At 32.8% G+C, this 19764-nt stretch overlaps 2 protein-coding genes across 4 annotated transcripts; both read right to left on the bottom strand.

Moving 5' to 3' along the window:
• Nucleotides 1-3403: 3403 nt before the first annotated feature.
• Nucleotides 3404-7171, bottom strand: LOC101203255 (pentatricopeptide repeat-containing protein At3g23020). The gene has a single exon (XM_031884786.1). The coding sequence runs from the start codon at nt 6900-6902 to the stop codon at nt 4311-4313; it is 2592 nt and encodes an 863-aa protein (XP_031740646.1). The 5' UTR covers nt 6903-7171; the 3' UTR covers nt 3404-4310.
• A 2721-nt stretch (nt 7172-9892) lies between these two features.
• Nucleotides 9893-12959, bottom strand: LOC101203020 (upstream activation factor subunit spp27). Of its 3 annotated transcripts, XM_031883727.1 has the most exons (5): nt 12849-12959; nt 12689-12767; nt 12515-12602; nt 11222-11423; nt 9893-10149 (listed from the first exon to the last, which is right to left on the bottom strand). In XM_031883727.1, the coding sequence occupies exons 4-5, from the start codon at nt 11393-11395 to the stop codon at nt 10021-10023; spliced, it is 303 nt and encodes a 100-aa protein (XP_031739587.1). In that variant the 5' UTR covers nt 11396-11423; nt 12515-12602; nt 12689-12767; nt 12849-12959; the 3' UTR covers nt 9893-10020. The 3 variants fall into 3 exon arrangements, with proteins under 3 accessions (XP_031739587.1, XP_031739586.1, XP_031739588.1); XM_031883726.1 differs by lacking the exon at nt 12515-12602; XM_031883728.1 differs by lacking the exons at nt 12515-12602; nt 12689-12767; nt 12849-12959 and adding an exon at nt 11784-11952.
• Nucleotides 12960-19764: the final 6805 nt, after the last annotated feature.

The raw sequence follows: 19764 nt of genomic DNA, 5'->3' as shown, positions 1-19764 counted from the left end.
CAGCTGAGGTTACGAACACTTGTGAATGACTAACTTACTGTTATTGGTCTATATCCGTAGACACATAAATATATCTACAGTGAGAAGAGTTTAGCTGTGAGTCTTTAGTGGAGTGTACACATATTTAACGAATATTTATTAATGTGAATATGATTCAAAATTAATTTATGAGAGAGAAAATATTTGAATGAGTTCTAATATTAATTTAATATGAATTGCATTCATAATAAAATTTTTGGTAAGGAGAAACTTATATTTGAATATGATTCAAATTCAATTTAAGTTAAATATAAGATATTTAATTTAACTATTAATTAATTAGAGAATTAATTAATAGTTTAGTTTTATTTAATTTGATTTGATTTGATTTAATTAAATTGATATAAAAAATATAAGATATGAGAGATACTCATTAAATAATATTTAAATGAAAATTTAATGAAATATTATTTAATTAATTATTAACTAATTGATTAATGATTAATTAATTAATACATTTGAAATTGGAAAAATTTTAAAACTAGAAGAATTGACAAACTATTAATTTAATATTTTTTAAATTAATAGAATCTCATGATTCTTTCCTACTCCAAGAACGAAAGAGAGTTATAAATATCTAAAAGAAAATAATTTTCTTAAAGAAAAAAAAGAAGCCGACATTTTTGCTCTCTGCAAAAAGAAAATAGTATATCTCTAAACATTTTTTCCATCCAAATTGGTTCTCACAAATCAATCTTATCCCAAAAGATAGGAAAATCTGTCGATCTCATAGGATAGGAAGGTCTCAGACAGATGGAGTCCCAATTTGGAGAATTACTTTGTAGATTTAGAAACATAAACAAATAAGTTTTTCTTTCTCTAATCTATAATTAGAAAGCATGCTTAGCCTTTAAGTCTTAATAAGAAAGCTAGTTTCTTAATTATTTTTACCAATGTACTGATATTTTGAGATTCCCAAATTAAATTGAGGAATGATTATATAAAATTTTTTGCTGTCATAAGGCTTTTATCCCTTCATGAAGGTAGAAAGCTATGATCAAGCTAAACGATCGTGTAGGATGTTGTTAGGTAAACGATCGTATGAAAAGTTTGCCAATCAGGTAAGAAGTAAACGATTGTTTGAAGGTCAAAAGCTAAACTTGTTCGAATTTATGTCCTAAAACTCGTAGTTTGTAGTTTAAATTATGTTATATTCAATAAAGTGATTATTGAGGACTTATTAGTGAAAATAGAATACTATAACCTTGAATACTATAAACTAAGGTCCTGAGGCTATCTAATGTAGACTTAACTTTATGTAGAGACATAAACGTGGATCAAGTTCGAGTATATAGCTCAAATAGTCAATAGTGTATGAAAAAGGTCGGACACCTTATTCTGGAAACACTATGGATGCAACCCACTTTGTAGTTAGTAAAACGATGTGATCTTGAATCGTTCATGTAGAGACATGGAAGTGGAGGCATCATATGTAAAGAGTTTACATAAAATTGGAACCATGAAATAGTCACTTTTAAATTATAACATCTTTGACTATATAAAACTGACTATTTCGATTATTGATGACCTAGGTAACTTAATCTTAATCCATAACTAACTATGAACTTCTGTTCAAACAGAATTATCCTTAGATCTGCATAGGTGAGGGCATCTCAGTAGTGCTGGCCCAATAAGCCTTACATTTCAAGGATAAGACCGAGTGGATGATTAGGGACATAGGGTGCAAAATGAAATTCACTCATATCCATTTTAGGGTTAGTAGATAGGTTGTTCTCTTAAGGATTGAATCCAAGTCTGAACAAGGGGGCCCACCCTTTCATTGGCCCGAGAGGATTTCGATTTATAGGTTGGACCTTAAACCAATTGTTCAATAGTGAATTAGTGGAACTTAAGTAACAAGATGTAGTCTCGAGAGTAAAACAATATTTTGACCCAACCGGGGTTTCAAACAACCTGTGAATGATTAACTTACTGATCATGGTTATATCAAATTGACACAAATATATCTATAATGAGGGGAGTGCAACTACGAGACTTTAATGGAATGACCTGTTAGTTAACGAACGTTGATTAACTTGATTTAAAAGGGTTTAACCAGTTAATCTCGAATTGGAGCTCATGATCTATAGGTTCATTAGATTTCTCTGCTAGCTCATATGGAATCAACTTATTTTAAGGTCCAACCTTAAACTAGTATGTTGGAATAATTCGAATTGTTCGAATTAGGTAAATAAAGAGAAACCGACAAATATATGTGATATAGTTGTTGATTATAAGTTTGAGATAGATATTTATGTTTAACTATGATTTAAATATTAAAAATATGAATATGAATTCTTATTCCAAAGCTCGAAATTGATGTAAATGGTCAAAGTTGTAAAAAATCAAAATGTTGACTTTTGAATTTGAAAAGTCAAACTTTGCTTGGGTTTATATTCAAATGTGATTTGAATTTTAGAAAAATGAATGTGGATTCATGCTCAAGAGGTCGAAATTAGTCAAGATGGACAAAATGGTAAAAAGTCAAAATATTGACTTTTGACTTTGATTTAAAGATTTAAAAGGTCAAATGACCATATTGCCCTCGAACTAAGTTATTAGAAAAATCTAATATTTCATTGGATAATTCCACTGACACTTAGTGGGATAAGTGTCTACATTTCATGTAGACACCTAGTCAACTAAGTCCACTCATTAATAGAATGTTAGGTATTGAAATTTTATAAACAAATTACGTGTAATTTTCTTGTTAATAGATCTTTTTTCAAAATTAAAAAGAATTTTGCCATATTGATAATTTTTAATTACAAAATTATTCTTCAATGTTTTTCCCTCTTAAAAATTTCCCTCTCTTAAATTTCCACCTTAATGGTCTCCCACGAATGGTGGTCTCAACTTCATATTCTTGAGGAGATTATGTGGATGAAAAGACTTTGAAGTTAAGTTTTTCTTTCAACCTTAATTTAATTTAATTAGGGTATTTAATGCATGTTAATAATTAAATAGTTTAGTAGCAATTAGGGTAAAATAGATATGTAGTTCAACGTAATAAGGTAAACGATCGTTTAGAAAGCTAAACGATTGCATGTTGCAAAAATCTGATAGTATATATAACATCTTCATTAGAAAAAAATTAAACTTTACCGACATTATGAATAATAATAAAAAAAACAATACAACTCGACAACTCAACCCATATTTTACAGATTAGATTGAAAAATTAATTCGGACTATTCGAGTTGTCAACTTAACCTAACCCACCCAAAAGTATGGGTTGGATTGAAAATGTCTTCCAATCTGATCCAACTTAATTAATTTACGCTTTACAACACAAAACTCCAAAACATTAAAATCAGAAATCTCTCAACCAAAATTCCCACAGCGTCAGAAACAGAATTGAATATAGTGCTGCTCTAAACTTCTAACTCAATATTGAATTCTAAGTTCAGTTAGAGAAACCAACCAAAATGAAATCGAGAATATATACATTTCAGGTTGCATAAATGCAAAGGAAAAAACTGCAAGTACAGTTATTAAAATTTAAAACCCAAGTCATAATCACCAAGAGAAAAACTCTCAGCAACACTAATCGGCTTATACAAGCACTTTCATATGCTTGAATTTCCCTCAAATCCGACAGGTTGCATATGCATACAAGCACTCTCAGCAACCCAAGTCATAATCCAACAGACTGAAAAACAATCCAACCACCAAACATGATAAACATGGAATTATTCGCAAATTTGTTGAGTTAAAACAACAAGGCCTTTTCTCCCATATACAGCTCTTGCCTTCTCCGCCACACTCAGGCCCGTGTAATTATTTTGAAAGCGGCCAATTATGTTTTAATCACACGAGATGAACAGCATTGAAATACAAGTCAAGCACTTTCATATGCAACCATGGATCGGCTTGTACAAGCATTTTCATATGCAACCACGAGCAGTATTAAGTTAGACCTACACAAACTTTTGTTAACTTTCCCAAGGATCGGCTGTCTTAGTATCTTTACATGATACAACCGATTGGAAAAATGTTTCATCTCGTATGTGAAGTGCGCCGAAAGCCTGCAGAGGAAAACTTAGTGCTAGCCTGCATTCAACTTCATATCCACAATCGCATCAACACTGACTACCCTTTAGATCTCAGATATTTTGGCCAATCTTCTCCCACATATTCCAATGCCATTGTGTCTAAGGTCAAATCTCCACATTTCATAAGCTTTGAAGTTCCCTTCAAATTTGGGAGCTTCAAGCTATTGTGGCAGAAGTGAATTTAGTTGGTCCTTTCTCAAGGCGAAGTAGAATAACTTAAAAATCTTCTTCATTTACATTCATTCCAACAACAGAAGACAGAACCGAAACCCATGCCTGTAATCCGCTCTGAGCATCCTTTTTTGCTGTTACTTCTAGCTTGCTGACAGCCTGCTTTGAAACTCCACATTTTAACAGAACAACCCCTAGCGATTTATATGTGCATTCATCAGGTTGAACTGCAGCTTTCATCATCTCTTGGAATATACTAACAGCCTCCTTGAATCGTCCGTCCATTGCATATAAACTGATCATGTTATTGAAGCTCAACAAATCTGATAAAAGTCCTTGTTCCTTCATCTGTCTAGCAACACAAATGGCTTCCTGTATTCTTCCAATTTTCTTGTACATGCACAACATCATAGCAAAAGTGAACTCGTTTGCTTCTCCCTTTTTCTTCAAGCTCTCAAATATCTCTTCAGCTTCTTTAACCATTGATCGTTCACTATAAAGGTCGATCATACAATTTGAAGAATATATAGCTGGTCCATCATCTGTTTGTTCGAGCATTTTGTATGCTTCATGTGCTTCTTTGAGGTAGCCAACTTTGGTATAGAGTTTTATCAAGGAATTGTATATCACTGTGTTACCAGACAAACCATCACGTTTCATTGCATTGACATAATTAATAGCTTCTTTAACACTTCCAGCATCAGCAAAAGCATTTATCAAAACACCATAAACAATGATGTCAGGTTGCACACCATGTTTGACCATCTCTCTATATAATTTGTCCGCCATTTCCAAATGGCCCAATTTTGAAAAGCTCGATATAACCACTGAATATGGAATGCAATCACTTACTAATCCGGCTGACTGCATCTTCTTAAGATAAGCGAGTGCCATGGCTGGCATGTCAGCACCAGTCAATATCTGTATCAGAGAACTATAGCTACATTTGTCAGGAACGACACCATTACTCTTCATACTGTCAAATATTTTTTGTGCTTTGGCATAATCCTTTACCACACCATAGGCTTTAATCATCACATTAAACTCAAGGACGGTGCACTTCTTCTCTTCTTGGCAGCTAACGAAAACTCTTTCTGCTTCTAAAATGAACCCGCGCTCTCCATATGCATCAATATTGGCAGAATAGCACTCAGAGCTCATATGCCCTGCAAGATGAAACCTCCAGAACCATGACCACGACTCTTCAAGCATTCCTGCATCAATATACATGCGGGTCAATGCAGATTGGGTGAATTCGTCAATCTCAAGGCCCCTTTCATCCATTTCGGTTATGAGTTTTTCAGCCTCCGCCACCATATGCCTTATAGAGTAAGCATACAAAAGAGTACGGTAACTCACTATATCTGGCTGAAGACCAGCCTCCTCCATCTCTGCAAAATAGTTTGAAGCCAAGTCTATATTATCATGCTTAGCATAAAGGGAAATGAGGATATTGTATGTTCTTGTATCAGGTGGGCACTGAAGCTCTTCCATTTTCTGCATTAGAAATGTCACTTCTTTTAACTGGCCATGGTTACCACAAATGTGAATCATAGTATTGAAAGTCACAGTTGTTGGGGAAACTCCTTCCTTCAGCATATTTTCAAAAGTTGTAGAGGCTTCTTTTAGCTGTCCAGCCTTCCCATATGTGTCGATCAATGTATTATATGTATAGGTGCTCAAACTGACATGAGGAGGGTGCAGAGAACTCTCAACTTTAACAGAAGCTGCTTTCTTCTTGTTGGTAATCTCATATTTCATTGAGTTACATGATGACCACTTCTTGAAGAAACTTTCAGCCTTTTGAAACTCACCGGCCTTCTTATACAGTTGAACAACAATTCCCATGGTAACCTCATCAGGTTCCATTCCTTGTTCATTCATCCTCTCGAGCCAAACCAACGCTTCTTCTTTAAACCCTCCTTTGCTATAAACATCAATCAATGTTCCATAAGTTGAATTTATCGGTTTAATCCCCTTTTTATTCATTTCCACCCACAAACTCTCAACCAGCCTCCATTTTTGGGCCTTCCCAAGGGTCCCAAGTACAATATTATAGTGAATCACATTCACTTCATAGCAACCGGCCATATTAAACCACTCAAAAATCTCCAAAGCCCTCTCCCAACTGGTTTGCTCCTTCAAAATAATACTCCTTTCCTTATTATTAAGCTTATCTTTCCAAGGCTTCAGTGCTTCGTCCAGGTCACTTATCTCATCCAAGGCTTGCAAAATCGCCGGTATGCATCCACCGTATGATAGCCATTTCGTCGAACACTTGGCGTGCACTTTTTCCACTGACCCATTTCCATCTCCCCCTGCATCCTTTTTCCCCACAACTCTATGACCCACCAAATGGCGATTCCTTTTCTGGGTTTCTCGTTCCTCCATTTTATTAGCTTTTTTGAACCGAATTTCCTGCCGGCGACCACCATTATCATTGGTGGATTTTTGAACTCCACCCACCTTCTTTAACACTCTGTTCGGACATTCAGGAATCCACCAGTCATTGGGCTTCTTAGAAATGGGAACGAGATTATCAGGAGGAGAAACTGAGGCTCCAACGATGGGTGACCTAAGGGTGGAACCCAGCCCATGTACGCAGGGCGTATCCAAATACTGCATCTTCACGAACATTTTTTTAGAGATGAGTAGAAGATTAAGTTACTCCAACAGAACAGACAGCAACGGTAAAATTCAACTCCTTGGGTAGCTTGTGAAGTTGATTTAGTTCATGGACGGGATGATGAAGAAGGTCTCAGCGGACGAGGGTGGTTGTCTTTAAGAATACAGTAAGGATGGATAAAAGCGAGGGAAATGACAAACGAGAAGCAGATTTTTGTATAATTATAAAACGATACTGATTTGATGCAAATCTTACCCTTTAACAAATATTCTTCTTCCCACACTATTTATTAAGAGAAATGCAGTAGTTTTGGCTCTTTCTTCCATTTTTTCTTTCCTCTTCCAAAGCTTACCTTTCTCTTTTCTAATTTTTGATATACTAAACAAGTAAGACTTGAACTTTGGTTAAAAGGAAATGATCGATTAGCATAATTACCACGTAACAATCTACAAATATTAAACATTAACTGGTTTTTCTTATATACATTATACAAAGAAGATAGAGTTGAGGAGGGCTCGAATACCGAATCCACTAATGATTATAGATTTGGTAGTTTTAAAAAATTGAGACATTTTTAGTCTCTGGATTTATAAAAAATAGTCTCGGTCTCCTTCTCAATTTTTAAAAGTAGGTTTAAAGAGCCTCTCCAATAATCATTATATCCTCTCTAAAGCTATTTTTTAAAATTTTAAATATCATAGAATTGTTTTTTAAAAAATAAAACATAAAATACTTTTAGAATCCTGTAAACCTTATTTTTAAAACTCGTAAACTAAAAAGATAGATTATGAAAACTCAGATCAAATTAGTCTATGGGTATAAACCTTGAACTAAACAAGTCCAATTTTAAAACTCATAGACCAAAATCACATAATCATCAAATTTTGAAACTAAAAAGGTTCTTTTCCTCTTTCTTTATACGAAAATTTGTAGTTTCATTTAGGGTAGGTTTGGATTAACTTGTTTACATTTGTAAAATACTATTTTAGAAAAAATTTGAGGTGTTTATAACTTTTCAAAATGAATCTTTAGAAAATGAAATTGAAAAATAGTTCATTTTAAAGAAAACACTAAAAACAAAAATTTGACAAAATTATATATGTACATCTAACCAAATATGTAAATATTTAAATTTTAAAATCATTTTAAAGAAATCATTTAAAAGAAAATGTATTTTTGAAAAATATTTTCCAATGCTTTCATAGATCGTCTTCTAAAAAGTATTCTTCTCTAGAGATGAAAAGTATTCTAGTAATTAAATTATTAAATTAAAAGGTTAATATTCCACTATTTAATATACATAAGGTAACAAAATTTATTAGCAAAGTAAAAAATGATGGATTGCTTCATTGTATTAATCGTTACTTTCATTCAAGTAAATCTTTTGTTTTTTTTTTTTTTTTTGTAATGTTTCCTCCAAATTTTGGATCTCATTAATTAAATTGTTTTTTAAGAATATAAATATATATTTATTTTGTTTTTCTTTTACATGTTCATCTCACATCGACATTGAAAAAATCAACGTACTAATGTAACATATTTTCATCTCGAACATATGCATCCTATTTAGTTACATCCAATCAACATCAAATATACAAAGTAACCTAAGAGTAATATGAGAATTTATGATAAGTGTAGGGATAAAATGAGCATGTAAAAATTCTCCCTAGAAACCCTTTTAATATAACTAGTAAAAGACGCGTGCATGACACATACAATGTGTAGCTTTAGATGATAGTAAACATTGTATTTATATGTTTAGGTTGTGCTAAATTTAAAAGTTAATAGAATTATATGTACGTGGGAAGAAGCTACAATAAATAGATTAAAATTTAAAAATTTAAATGTAAGACTTCATCTATCACAAAAGTATTTCTTTATAAACAACAGTTTTTTTTTGTACGCAATTAAGGTAACTTATTGTCACCTATGTGCTTGATCCAAACTTTTGTTGTTTTAATTGAAATTCCTCTAAATAGTGCAACGTAAAGTTGTCAATGAGAAAACACATTTTCAGGGAGATACATTCCAACATTAGGAATTGTTTGTCTGTATTCTTTGTTAATTGTCATTGCAATGCGTAAACGAATGAGTAATTGTTTTTTGTTGAACTTGAAGAGATATCCATTATCATTTCCTAAGTGATCACTCATTGCTTGATTCTCGATGATTTGTTGAAAGACTTGAACTCTCTAATCAAACAATAGAATTCAAATGTTGACATTTTTTTAAACCAATAGACTTTCAAATATAGAAGTTTCGAAGATACACAAAAATGTTGTAGAAAAAAATCAAGTAAGCCTTTTATATACAAAAAAAAAAATGTTAATTTTTTTTTCAACTTTCAAGTCTTTAAATTTGTATTGTTAATTATAATTAATAGGATATTTAATTTTTAATTAATATCTAAAATGTAAATGAAAACCATTTGCATTCCAAGGGTATAATGGAGAAAAAAAAGTTTATCCACGTTGAGACTTTTATATATACTATAGATAAAAATAGTTGTACGTGGAAAAAAGAACTCTTAATAGGATAAAAAAAATAATGTAAATGACAAAACACTAAGAATATTTATAAATATAATTCTACTGATGAAAGACATTAATACTTTCTATCCATACCTATTAAAAACATTAGTAAAAACTATGGAATTAATAGAAACTAATAGAAACTAAACTTTCGCTATGTTTTAGGAATATTTTAGTTCATTTTGCTATATTTGAAAATGTCCCCTACGACAAGTGTATATATGTGACTCATTTTTATAAAGAGAGGAAGCAAAAAAGATATTGCAAACCAAAATAAATTTGGTTCATTTTGGTCTTCCTTTCCATTTTTATTTCCTTTCCAACGGATACAGATGGAAACATTTTAAAAGCTTAAGGACAAATTGAGAGTCCAATAACCAAATGAACATTTTAAAATTAGGACGAACTAAACTATGAATAAAAGTTAAAACCACAGTGAATTAAAACCAAAATTATAATGATCATTGAAGTTTTGTTTTTAATACATAGTAAAAAAGCCTAGTAGGACAATTATACAAAATTGAGGCTAAACATCCTAACTATGGGTGGCTTGAAGACCTCATTCCGGAGCTGCTAGAGGCTAAACTATAAGCATAGCTCACTTGGAATTTTTGGGGAAATGTAATTTAATCAGTGCAGGAAGTTCGGCTAGTTCAACCTTGGGCTTGCCCAGCAGTATACTCTTTAACTTCTCATCACAAATGACCACATTCTTGTTGGTGGGATCCTAGACAACAAATATACATATTTATAACATTTTATTTGAATAAAGAAATCCAGTGATGACATAGCAGAAACATATTTATAACACTAACTAATATAAGAAAATATATATATGATATATATAGATGCTCCTTCATTAAAGTTTCAAGTACTTCAAATTTCCTAAGATCATTTCGTAAGACATTAGTGGTAAAATATACCGCAAACTGGAGTATAAACCAAAAGCTATTGAATTTACACGTAAAATCAAGTATCATTCTCTTTTGGGGTGGTTGTGAATGTGCTTAACAGACTTAATTTGAGAGGCATGGATAATGGTTTGGTAGAAGGATAGCTAGCTTAGAGAAACAATCATCCATCATCTTACTCATTTACAGTTAATCTGTAGTAAGCCAGTCAAGCTTGAGAGACAGGGACATATGGTGTAGGTAGTGAGTTCCTATGTTGCCTGTGACCTACTTAAGACTTCCCTTGAGTAATAAATGAAGATCACATTCCTTTTGTGATCCTATGGTTGATAGCATCTCTTCTTCATTAGGAATGCAACAGGAATATTATTAGAGTATATAGCTGGGAGGATTAATAGGGTGACTGCTAAGGGATGAAAGTAGAGAATTGCTCAGATGGTTTTCGACTCATCAGGGACAACCTTCCAGGCTCTTTCAAGTCCCTTGAATGCTTAAAGTTATCTTGTAACTATTCTCTTTCACGTTTCAATATCATTCTCGTGCTATCTGGGTTCTACTTCTATCAGACTCTCTTTGTAACCTCCGAAGATAGTTTTAACTTTTATTAAGTGTACTTTGTCTGGACCTTGACCCTCCATTAGTTTCTCATAACTTTCATTTCAGGAGATTTTTTCTTTCCTCCTGAACCCTCAAACTTATGATTCTTCTTCTCCTATTTGATTGCTCTTCTCCTTTTCTCCATAAAATGTAGAATCTAAACTAAATATTTTAAAAGTTAATTAAACAAGAGAGGTCACTGTCAGGTTGAAAGCAGCATAATCATATGCATCTAAAACTGATTAAAAAAATCCATAAAAAATACTAAAAATAAAGAGACAAAAAAAGAACCTGAAGGTTGTTGGTTTTAATATATGACCACACACACTTGAAACAGCCAAGACGAGAAATTTGGGAATGTCCCACAAACTCCCTGAGAGTTGAAGGAAGGTTTACGAGATCAATCAAGTTTGCAAGCTTCTTTGGGTTATCTGTAATGGCCATCTTCATCCGTTTTGTTGCCATTTTTGTGCACAACAAGTTTGTTCCTCCACTGGTAACATACATAAAAAATTGTTTACTCAGCTGATGAATGAAGTTTTGAAAATATGAAAAACAGAAAGCCCTGCACAAGACCTGACCATTGATTCTTGGGAATTTTATCAAATGGATTATGTGCAATAAAGTTTCAGTCACAGAATTAAACAGAATACAAAAAGTCTCGGGAAATCAAGAGAAAAGAAATCAAGCTAATTCAAATCAAGAAGCCAGTTCAGAGAAGAAAAAAAATTAGAAGAAAGAAATCAGGCAGATGGACAGTGTTTAAAAAAGCCCTCCCGGGCACACGCCTAGGCTCAAAGCATAGGTATGGGGTCTTGCCTTGAAAAGGCGAGGTTCATAAAATAAGGCGCACCTTTTGTGAAGCCCAAGGCTCAAAATACTCCGTAAGTAACTCCACTACAAGGATGAGGTGATGCATTATGCCCAATGAATGCAATCATACTAGTGCAGCATGCATACATCAACGAATCATGGATGATTATCTCAGTGAATAATTAAACCTGGCCTACCGTAGGTGAGATGGATCCATAAATCTGGTGAATCCTGAAGGAAACACAAACCTATATTTAGTGAACCTAAAGAAACACAAACCTCTAGTGAACCCAGAGGAACACAACCTCTAGTGAAACCAGAGGAACACAACCTCTAGTGAACCGGAAGTAACACATCCTCTAGTGAACCTGAAGAACACAAACCTCAATGGGATACAGCTATGTGTAGGAAGGCAATTATCACTAACATATCTAACTTGCAACATAATCCAGAGTCCCACACATATAGATACAACGAGCCACATACAAATAATATCATGACCATACAACTTCTTAAACTATGTACATATCAATCCTTTCTATATCCTATTAGAAAAAGTCAATCCATATCATACTGTCTATGTCGTCTGGCTCAAGGGCAGTTTCAGGAGTAAGATTATCTCAAATTAGTCCAAATATACACAAGCAAACCAAACTCCTCTACATTCTACTACTTAGAATCAAATTACTGAATCAGGAATCAAAATTTAAATTAAACCTTTATGTCAAATTCTCAACATCCAATCATTCCAAAATCACCAACACAACTCACCCAATAGTGGTTTGATTCAAAACCACTCCAATTCTTCAATCCAAAATCCAACGAAATCCACAAAAGACAACGTTTGAAGGCTCAAACACTGTGAGCAACGTAAAATTAGGCCAGAACTCATTCGGCATCCAAAACCCATTGAAGAAAAATCCCAACAAAACCATTAAATCTTACCCAAAATTCAAAACTTCGGCAACCGGCAGCAGCTTCTGACGGCAACACAATTTGCACGCCGCAGACACCAGCGGCGGACCTGATTTGAAACGACAGCGACCGGATGGAGCTGACAGAACGGAACTTATTGAGATAAAGAAATAGGGAAAAGGACGCTTACCGACTGCAGCCCCTTGAAACGGCGCCGGAAAGGGACGAGCGGTGGCGTGGCTGGTTGCAGACAAGCCAATGAGTTACGAAAAGGAGAAGGTTTTTTCTTGGGGAGTGGCGGGGGGGGGTCGATAAATGAAAATATTATTTACTAAGTTGTATTGAAAATGTCCATTTGATTGATGATCATTCCAAAAATAATAATTAAAGATATAACAAAATTTTAAAAAAATTATAAATATAGTAAAATTATCGTTAATAGAATTTGACAAATTTTATTATATTTATAAATTTTTTAAAATGTTGCTATATACTTTATTATTTTGAATCTAATTGCTAAATTTGCAACTATCCATTTTATCAATGATAGACTTTTATCACCATATCATATCAACGACTATCAGCGATATAATTTGCTATATGTTCTAAATATTTTGTAAAATTTGCTATTTTTTAAAATTTTCTTTTTTCTTTTTACCTGAAAAATCAATTAAAATCTAATCAAACCATAATATATATGCTCTAGAAAATAAATTATCCATTAAATATGTTTTAGTATTTTAATTATCGTGGTGATGTATATTTGTTGTTTAGAAAAAGAGCATTTTTTAAAATAACAAAATAAATCAAAATATTTACCAGTTATACCAAAATTTTAGATTATATCAATTATAGTCTTCTATCGTTATTATGGAGTGTGTAATTTTTTATTTAGAAAAAGTGGTAAGAGTGGTAAATTTTCAATATATAAACAAAAGAACAAGTATGTTTGTTGAATAAGGAATTTTATAATCACACCAAATTAATAACGAAAATATATACATGATCGACTTTGAGACTAATAAAAAGTTAGACAGTGTCCCAAATTGGAAACATAAATTGACCAATTCTGACGATGTTATCATGACGGTTGAATCAAGTTACTTATTTTAGTTTAATTAAATATTAGAAAAATTAAAAAAAAAAACATATTTTACACGTTAGATTACACAAATGAGTCAAAATCTCACTAATTTTCTTATATAAGATTTCAATTTTTTTTAATTTTATTTTACCCCTCCCATTAATTATAAATATTATTTATTTTCATAAATAATCACATTTATGATGTATCTAAAAACTTGCCTATTCAATGTATTAAATAAAAAATAAAATAATTTTCATTTACTTATAGTATATCATTTATTAGTGTTTCAATTTAATTATGGTATATATTTGAGTCAAATATGGTAATAATATATTGAATATCCATTTTATCTTAATTGCACATTTAACAAAAGTTTTGTAACTTTCGGCATTTCCTTCAATAACAATTTCATATACTTATGGACGTCTTTCACCCAATAAATTGACTCTCCCATTTATCTCTCACCAATCAATCTTTCTTATTCCGCTCATCTTTTCAACTTATCCGGTGAGTGCATATTTCGATTTAATTTTTCATTGAAGTTTTCAATCAAAATACGCTTTGAACTTTTCAATCAAAATACGCTATGAACTTTCTGATCATCTCCTCAACTAATTGTTTTATGTTATTTTTTTTTCTTAAATTGTATAATATAATACACAGTATATAATGAACTTCTTTTTCCTTTCTTATTTAATACTACCGTGCGGTTAATGAACTTCTTTTTTAAGTCTTTAGACTCTGGACCATTTATTCCTTTGAGGATCAATGGTACACCTTGTTAACGTACAACATCAAAGATATCATATAGCTGGCAGTATCATATAACTTACAGTATATATCATATATCATTAAGCGTTAAGCATCACACACATAATATATAATTAAGCAGCAGACACATAATATTTCATATATGTTACCGTATATGTTAAATATCAAAAGAATTAAGAACTAATCATTAATCATCACACAGAGAATATATCATTAAGGAGGAGACATATAATATATCATATATTATACAATATATATAAAATATCATTAGCAATACCTCATACACATCCTTCCCTGCATACAAAAAATATGCTTTCCCAATCTTTCTTCTTCATTTTAGCTTTTTAAATAATACATGCATATATTTTTAATATTACAAGCATATCTATGAGTATGATATGCATAATACATTTTAATCTCACATTCCATTCTTCTTTTATTGATATTAAAATTTTATAACTTGTGAAAAACAAGTTTAAATTCATTTTTCAATTCTTGAAGATTGAATTGTTTTAGTAAGAAAATTGGAACAAATTTAGTATAGAAGAAGGTTTCACAATTTTATTAAGTATTTGAAAAGAATGAAGATAAGGGCAAAAAGTGAGTTTAGTTTGAAGTGAGGGGCGGTGTGGAAGTTTGCAATATATTATTAGTTTTTTTAAAAAAGAGAGAAAATATGGATTCTTCTTCTTCTTTTTCATGAACCCGACACACCAACCTTTCCTCCTCTCTCTCTTAAAATTCCTCATGCATGAAATTTGACTATTATTTAGTATACGATTGTTTAGATTTGGGACTCAAATCTAAACGATTCTTTCAAGATTCTTTTGTACACGATCGTTTAGGCCTATAGGATCATTTAAATTTTTCAAGGTTATTTGGTACACGACGATTTTTTTTCAAGATTATTTGGTACGCATCGTTTAGATTTGACGTCAAATCTAAACGATTATGTACCAATATCCCAACGAATTTTTTTCAAGATCTTTTATATATTTGTTAGATTTGGTTGTAGCCAAATCTAAACGTGTACCAATATCTCGATCGTTTTTGTTAAAGACTATGTACCAAATATAAAAGATCTTGCTATATGATCTTGAACAACCTAATAACAGTTTGACAAAAAAAAATCTTTCATATTTGGTACACTATCTTGAACCAAATAACAGTTTGAAAAAAAAAATTGCAGAAGAAGAAGAGAAAAATATCATGTTGCTTTTAAGGTATGGGTTACCAATTTTTCTTTCCATCCTTGTCTCATTTTCATTATAATGATCATATAATAATAATAATATTAGCAAGTGGATTAAGATTTGGGTAATGAGTGTAGCTAATTATCAAATTTATAGTTATCAAATTTGGTACTGAGACATTGATTTGGAATTGTCTTCATTTTTATAGCTCCATGTGGATACAATGGTGTGTTGGGTTGATTTGGTCAGAGATCCTACGTTTTGTTTCTATTTCATGAACATACTTCTATTATCAAAGTTACGTTCTTATAATTAGAAGTTAAAGTTCTTAGCTTTAATGCTATTCTTATTCTGTTTGTAGATTTCAAGGAGTTGAGGATAACAATCGGTGAGACTTTGATAAGTTTGGAGTTATCTACGAGTGTTGTGGTGCTTGGAGGAGGGTGATGTCTGTGTTTCTTGTTATTAAATATGCTTTAATTTGTGTTTTATGATTAAGAACGATGTTCATAACTCGTTTTTGTAATATGAATAAGAATGATATGTTTCTATGTTGTAAGTACATAATGACCAACTATCTGTATATGTTCAATGGTACTTTAGCACATTTGTACATACTCTCTTGCTTTACATACGTTCGACATTGTTGAATTTCAAAACAGGTGCAAGATAAATTATGGAGATATTTTAAAATAATAAAAAAAAACTTGACATGCAAAATGTGTCAAGAGTAAACAAATTCTTGACATGTAGAAAATGACAACAAATCTTATATACTTACGTATATAAACTGTCAAGTATAATTTTACTTGATGCGTAAAAACTGTCACACAAAAACTCTCTTATTCTTGACACTGGATTACTTGATGTGTAAAAAGCGTCAAGTAATCTCATATACTTGACGCTTTTTACCTATAAAGTAAACTGGATTTACTTGACGCTTAAAAACTGTCAAGTAAACCTCCCTTTATTCTTGACACTGGATTACTTGACGCATTGAAAAACATTAAGTAAACAGATACTTGACAATTTTTAAGCGTCGAGTAAAGTCAGTTTTGTAGTAGTGATGCGTCGGGAAAAATCCCTTCCCCCAACGTGCATTAAGCGTAAGGGAACCAGCTTCTACCAACGTTCGTTTTTCCAACGATTTGTCCTGCATCGACAAAGTTTCAATTTCTTGTAGTGCTAGGTTATCCTAATGACATAGAAACCTAACTAGTCAATAGAGTTACATCTAGTGGTTACTATTTTGCGGTCCGGTCTTATGCAAACTAATTGCATAGAATACCCTCACTCGCATGTTAACTACACGAACGCGTTGGATCGTTATCGAGTACACAACCGCGTTGGATCATTGCATTTGTATCAAATACAAAGTGAGTCATATCCATATTGTTATGAGGATAAGGTACCCAACCTTATCCCTATATTATAGACCCTTTAAGTTGATATCGAACATTGATCCTTGTATGTCTCTACCTACTGTTCAAGACTCATTAAACAACTTAGGATGTTAGTTTATTGGATTTGGGTTATTAAAACAAAACTAATAAAATAATTCAATAACAATTATTACAATAATAACACTTTATTAATAACTGTCAATTAATTATATGTACAATTTTAGGACATAAATCTCAACAATTTTGTATATATTTTAAATTTTATAGGAATGACAGGATTTTTGTTTGGCATTCCATTAAGAACTTTTCACCTTCTGATGTGTTATTCGTTCAAAATGGTTCACACCTATAGGGTAAATTACTAAGGTTCATCTGTTAATACTAAAGAACCCAGCGTACAGATCAACATGCATGGTGTTCGCATGCATGGAAATAGAATCAAAAGCACTCTAGCTTGACGTCCGTATGCTCGTTCTGCTAATAGTCATAAGTTTCCTCTTCCTATTAGTTCTAATACCTCTGAGTTGGTTCATGTTGCTTGCCCTTCTCCTTCGCAAGTTCACTCTACTTTGGAGTCTGATTTTGACTCTCGTGATGATGTACCGTTGGCTGATGTTCTCAAGAAAAGGTTGTCTTAAAAACCCCTCTTGTCTGGTGCAAAGCGTACAACTTCTGAATTGTCTTTGCCTAAAGGAAAGGGTTATGCTCCTCTGTGTCTCATTTGTCTAGTTCTACCAGTAGTTCCTTTGAGAATCGATTTCATCCTAGTCAGGGAGTCTCTACCTTTATGCCTTTCAATCACGAATCTGAGACTGCTCCTGATGCTCATACATTTGTCGGTCATTCCTCCCTTTTACGAGCATCGTATCTTTCTCCTAATCATCATGAAATTGTTTCTCCTCCTCCTGTGTCCCTGAGAAGTGTGCCAAACCATCTCAGTCACAACCTAATCTTTCCAACGGTCCACAAGTTGTTACCACCAAGACAGGTCGCAAGAAGCTACCTCTTAATGTTGCTTCAGTGCCTATTGATGGGATTTCTTTTCACCATGAGGAAAATGTTAAACGTTGGAAATATGTTGTCCAACAACGATTAACAGATGAGGTAAATGTATCCAACAAGCACTAATCCTGTAACACTGTTATGAACCGTATTGAGCTATCTGGTTTGACCCGGACGATTATGAATGTGGGACTATTCTACCCTAAGCTTATTTAGGAGTTTATAGCGAATCTTCCTTCTGAGTTTGATGATCCTAACAGTTCTGATTACCAGACCATTCACATTCGCAGATCCCGTTTTGTCATTTCTCCATATGTGATAAATTCATTTCTCGGTGTTACTGCTCCTGCCAGCCCATCCTTGTCATCTCTATCAAATGAAGAATTGGTGTCTGTCTTAACTTGTGGGATGACTTTCACTATTTGGTCCGTTAATGGAATTCTTGCTGCTTCTCTGAGAATTAAGTATGAGATTTTGCACAAGATTGGGATTGCAAATTGGTTCCCTTCGTTTGATGCTTCCAGTGTGTCTGCTGCTTTGGCTATGCTTCTTTATCGAATTGGTACTGGGTCTTCAGTTGATTCAAGTTTGTTCAATCACACATAGTTATTGCAGCACGTCTTGGCACGTTTTGGGTCAAAGTTCCCATTGCTCTACCTCATTTCCTCTCTAGTCTCTTACTTCATCTACAATCGGGCATTCTCACCGACTCTAATGCACCTAGGCCAAGTGGTTGCACTTTATCTTTGAGCTACATATTGTTTCTGGGAGTTCATGTTCCAAATATTGAGCATAGTGTTCATTTTGTCAAGATCTCCTCAGGCATTCGACTCTGCAGATGTGCTTGTTACTTCTTTTGGATTCCTATGTCTGCCACTAATGTTTCCACGATTATAAACTCCCTTACTGCTAATTCTCGTGCTCTTGGTACCTATATTTCCTTAATGACTGATAGACGTGTTGAGATTGATAGCCTTCTTCGCTTCATGAAACTCTTCTGTCATCCTCCGGTGAGGCTGGTCCCTCTTAGTCTTAAGTTATTTTTCTGCTCAAGGGGGAGTATTTGGTGTTGCTATGTTGAAGCTGTTGTTTTCTTTTGTTACTAGTTTTTTTTATGATCCAGTTATTGTTGCTTTTGAGTAGTCTTTTATGTTGTTTTTGTGACTACAAATGGAAAGGTCTCGTGTAAGGTACACTGTATAGTTGTTATTTTTAGCTTTTGAAATGACTATATGGGTTTCATTCAATCTATCCTGTAAATTAAAGATGATCTCTAGTATTGTTCCTCATGAATATGTGACAGTTTTCCAGCAAGTGCAAATAGTACTGTTTGATCACAAAAAGAAGTCTTATCTGTTTGACAAGAAGGGGGAGTTTGTTGACGTATTTTGTCAAAAGGACTTAGTTTGTTGAGATTATTATAGTTCCAAATATATATGGTTTTCGGGGTGTTTTCACGTGTGTGAAAACGACTAATCTGGACTCCATTAAGAAGAATTTTCTGTTTCATCAAGAATGTCTGTTGAAGATACGGTGGTTGCCTTTTGATATATAAATAGACACTGAACCTATAGAGTGAAAAATGAGTGATAAGAAATATGAATGAAAACCACATGATTGAGGAGTCAATCCATTGATTTAGGGGGAGCC

The sequence above is a fragment of the Cucumis sativus genome, chromosome 4, assembly GCF_000004075.3.
Source record: "Cucumis sativus cultivar 9930 chromosome 4, Cucumber_9930_V3, whole genome shotgun sequence".
In the NCBI taxonomy this organism is placed as follows: Eukaryota; Viridiplantae; Streptophyta; class Magnoliopsida; order Cucurbitales; family Cucurbitaceae; genus Cucumis; species Cucumis sativus.
This window is presented reverse-complemented; position numbering and strand designations above follow the sequence as displayed.

Coding starts and splice junctions, on each gene's coding strand:
- LOC101203255 (XM_031884786.1), bottom strand. CDS start 6,902: ATGTTCGTGAAGATGCAGTATTTGGATACGCCCTGCGTACATGGGCTG.
- LOC101203020 (XM_031883727.1), bottom strand. CDS start 11,395: ATGGCAACAAAACGGATGAAGATGGCCATTACAGATAACCCAAAGAAG. Junction 10,150..11,221: donor TTAAAACCAACAACCTTCAG/GTTCTTTTTTTG, acceptor TTTGTTGTCTAG/GATCCCACCAACAAGAATGT.